The sequence below is a fragment of the Arabidopsis lyrata genome (genome assembly GCF_000004255.2).
Source record: "Arabidopsis lyrata subsp. lyrata unplaced genomic scaffold ARALYscaffold_5, whole genome shotgun sequence".
Taxonomy (NCBI): Eukaryota; Viridiplantae; Streptophyta; class Magnoliopsida; order Brassicales; family Brassicaceae; genus Arabidopsis; species Arabidopsis lyrata.
In genome coordinates, this window is record NW_003302551.1 from 6,090,579 (window position 1) to 6,094,936 (window position 4,358).

A 4,358-nucleotide genomic window follows, 5' to 3' on the forward strand; every position below is an offset into this window, starting at 1 on the left:
TAGAAAATAAATTTGAAGTTACATTTTTTGTAGTACATCAAAAAAGATAAGATAGTCTTTTCTAATTGATATTCGGAATCAAAATATAAAACTTAAATAATTTGTATTTTATAGTACCTTTATCCAAATATAAATTACAAAATACTGTCTTATCTTCTTTTCGCTTCAATGATGAATAAGTTATTTAATTATTTTCTAAAGTAATCTTAAAGAGTCTACTACTTTAATTTTGGTGATCGTCTACAAAGTTAAAATTAATGAAATAACATTATAGTATACATCTTTATCAAAAAACATTATAGTATACACACGTGAAGGAACTGGATTTGCAGAATGAGATAACCATTCCAAGTCTTAAAGATAGATCAGTCGACAACATTCTTTAGTCTTATTTTATTTGTGTCTCTCTACTTACAATTGTCTCTTTCTTGCTGTCTGCATTATCCCATGTGACCTCAAAAACAACATTGCTCCTACGATTAGTCTCTCGGACGATATAATATCTAAAATTTCACAGATTACCTACTTTTAAATAACCATTTTTTTTTTCAAAATTCGAAAGTTACTTTGTATTTTTTTTCAAAAGATTTGATGGGTTAAAAAATATATATATATATATATATATATATATATATATATATATATATATATATATATATATATATATATATAGCGGGCTAGCTAGCTTTAAACTGCAAAATCATAATTTCCCGCCAAAACCGCATTATTACGGGCTCCCGCCTAAATTACAAAATCACATTTTCCCGCCAAAATCGCAAAACCACGATTTCCCGCCAAAATCGCAAATCCACGTTTTCCCGTCAAAAACGTAAAATCACAGTTTTCCGCCAAAACAGCAAAAATCACAGTTTTCCGTTGAAATTGCAAAACACGTTTTCCCGTCAAAATCGCAACACCACGTTTTCTCGCCGAAGCTGCAAAATCACAGTTTCCTGTCAAAACTGCAAAATCATAGTTTTGCGCCAAAATTCCAAAAACTAGATTTTCCCGCCAAAATTGTAAAACCATGTTTTCCGCCAAAATCACAAAACGCAAAACTCCGTTTTCCAGCCAAAATCGCAAACCCCATTTATCATCACCAAACACAACAGCTACCAATCATTTTACAATATTTAACAGTCAAGGTTGAAAAGGAGTGATCCGTGTCTGTGTGTGAGGGGATTAGATTGGAGTTTTGTTTTGTTTTTTTTTGTTTTTCCATTCTCTATCTGAAACTAAGGATAGTTTTCTATTATTTTTGGTTTTCTCTCATGGTTGTTTTAAATAAGTGCTCCTTTGTGGCACATCTATTTCATGATTCAGTTACTTCAGAAAGTCTTAATCTTTTTCATTACTAACTATCTTATATAAGATAAATGGAGTTTAGTAATCATACCTGGTGGTCTCACATTTGAATGGTCCATGTGTAATGATATAAAAGAATAATCCGGAATTTTTGTGCATTTCACTCTGCAAATTCCATGAGGATAAAATTGCGTCAGTTTAAATTCATAGTGATTGACCTTTTTAATTTAACTTAAACAGTCTGACATTACTTTAAAAATATTCATACACATGAGACTATAAGATCCGGTTAAATTAATCACTATTGCAACCACTACATAATGCAATTACATTTTCTTTTTAGAAGGAACATTATATAGTTCCTTTTCATTGTTTAAATTAATGAATAATTCAGTTTCACAACTCTGATAATAGATTGGGATAAAATTCTGTAAATTTGGACAGTCCATCTTATATTCAGTTGAGTAATAATACTTAACATATAACCGTCAATAGTTAAAACTCATATTATTTGTACTCCCATTCTACCTAACTATATCTTTATAAGGGCTTGAATTTAACAAACCTGGTGGTAACACAAATGGTGGTAACACTTAGAACACGGTTTTTCACACAAAGAAGCTTGCCTTTCTTTTCCTGATTACATGGGTAACTGCTGGGGTTGACAAAATGTCTTCCCTACAATTATTTGGTTATAATTTTGATAAGTAAAAAAAGTCGAGAATCCCAATGGCATTAAAAACAGAAACCAGAAAGAGGAACTGACAAACTAGATCTACAACTCCATTGTAGTTTAAAATTGACTTGATGCAGAAAGTTTCATACGTAAACCAAAAGCTAGGAAGACTAATCTTAGAGCATTGTATTTTATCCAAGAAACTTTAAATGGCTAAAGAAACTTACTTTCCAACTAAAATTTGCCCAACTCCATTCCCAGCAGCAATTTTGATAATGATCTATGAAAAAGAAAAAAATCAATTCAAAAATATACATGAGTTGAGTAAGCTAACTTTTGAACATACAAAACACTGAGAAAATAACCTATGAAGCTTTTTAAGAGTAATGAAAAAATGATGCATAAACTCCTGATATTAAACACCTCTATAGCATTAGTTTCTGCAATCTGCAAAAAAACAAATTCAACCAGTTTAAATTCTTCTATTCAATCTACAAAAAAACTCGGTTGGAATACCTCGGATCTATTCGAAGTATTGGTAGGATCTAGAGATATGGCGTACGTCGTGATGCAATCTTTAATTCATAGCTACAATCTAATATATAATTATAAGAATCAGGCAAATAATTACATGGATTCGTCGATAAAAGAGGAAGATTTAAGAAAGGTATTACTTACTTTGGCTCTCATCAAGTGAACAATTGAAACTGTAGAATTATGGAACAGTCGAAGGAAGTAATGTAATTTGAATTCCTCGGATCTATTTGAAGTAATTTGTGCAATCGGATTGTGAAATCAATTGAACCATCATCTCGAAAGAAAAAAAAGTTGAGATTGGAGAAAACGAGAAGACACGAAAAAGATGAGATTTTTTTTTCTCTGGTTATAAAAACTGTGTCGGTCCCGACCAAAAAAATAATTTACAGTCTTTTTTTTTTTTTTTTTCCTTCACTTCTTTTAAATACAAAATCAAATAAGGACATACTCATACCTTTTTGTTTTGTTATTTGTTTTTGGTGCACAGGATTGTTTTATTCATTTATATCCTTTTATATACATTTAAATTAGGTCCATTTTTATAATCAAAGTTTCTAAAAATATTTAAATAATTTTTTTAATACTCTTACATAACAAAATAATAACACCAACCGGTCAAAATTTTCATTGCAAATTAATAATCAAAATTTTCATCACATAAAAATAAGACATAAGAGTTTGTTCTTGGTTATGGTTCACTTGTACTCAGAGATCAATTGTAATAATAATCACGGAACGAAATTATATGACGGGACGAGTTTGGATCGATATTAATATATGACAGTTTACAACGGGTGAAATCATATAATTGACAATCAAAATATAATTATACAATATTAAACACAAAATATAACAAACAATTAACAGAACAAATACAAAAATTTAAATGTTTAGTTACACAATGAAACCCCGAGGTGTACCGCAAGGTAAAATCACCCTATAAAAACCAAATACTATTACACTTAAAATATCACAGAGTTATATCTTATTAAAATCCGTACAAAATCAAATTTACGTTACGGTACCAATAAAACAGAAAAAAATTAATACATCAAATTCATCGGTTTATAACAAAATTATAAAACAAAAAAAATTAACCCGCGGTGTACCGCGGGTCATCTCCTAGTTAAGTATTATAATAAGAAGAAATTGGCTGGAATTGAACGTTTTTCACTATTAATTAAAATACTGGAACTCGATAACAGAAAATTATTGAAATGGTACAATATTTTCTAAATACCAAAACTACCCTTAACAAACCCTACGTTTCCGCAGCGTTCTAGCAAAGTTCTAATAGACGCTAAGGTTCGCGAGTTTGGTAAACTACCCTTATGCTTTCGCAGAGTTCCAACAGATTTTACGTAGACGCTGACAATCACAAGTTTGGTATAGCATAAGCATACTCTCTGCAATCTCTATTTTAAATATTTCCAACGTAAGAAAGCCTAATATAAGCCTATCAATTAGGGCCAAATATAATCAAGTTATGTGGTAAAAAAGTTGAACATACATAAACAAAAGAAAATGATAATCCTCGTAAACTTATATATTCAAAAGCGTTACAATTCAAAGGAATTTATTCTAGTTTCTTTTCTATTTGAGTCCCACAATGCTTCTTCTTCTGTTTTTTCTTCTTGTTCTACTTCTTCCTATCTATCTTCTCTTTTCCATCCTCGTGATAATCCTCGTCAGCTTCATAAAAATTAAAACAACTATAATGTGAGAAACATAAAAATCAGGCAAATCCAAGTACATTCATTGTTTTTAATGTTACAAAGTATTAAAGTAAATTCGTTATAAAAGTTACAAATGAAATTACAAACTATATATATTTTGAAAG

The 4,358-nt window shown here is 29.9% G+C and overlaps 1 protein-coding gene across 5 annotated transcripts in view; it reads right to left on the reverse strand.

Annotated features, from left to right (window-relative positions):
* The window catches only part of LOC9313268, a 13,040-nt gene extending 10,184 nt beyond the window's left edge, over window positions 1-2,856 (reverse strand). The window contains exons 1-6 of one of the 5 annotated variants that reach the window (XR_002332003.1): window positions 2,660-2,856; window positions 2,544-2,576; window positions 2,347-2,428; window positions 2,209-2,261; window positions 1,871-1,983; window positions 1,397-1,470 (exon numbers count right to left, since the gene is read on the reverse strand). Coding sequence is in view for 2 of the 5 variants with exons in the window: in XM_021026028.1 (XP_020881687.1) it covers window positions 441-454; window positions 1,397-1,470; window positions 1,871-1,983; window positions 2,209-2,261; window positions 2,347-2,428; window positions 2,660-2,671 (348 nt within the window). In the remaining 3 variants the exon portion in view is untranslated. Of the gene's footprint in view, window positions 1-17; window positions 455-1,396; window positions 1,471-1,870; window positions 1,984-2,208; window positions 2,262-2,346; window positions 2,429-2,497; window positions 2,577-2,659 lie in introns of those variants that run through there. The other 4 variants (XR_002332001.1, XM_021026028.1, XR_002332002.1 and 1 more) reach the window with 4 other exon arrangements.
* Window positions 2,857-4,358: the final 1,502 nt, after the last annotated feature.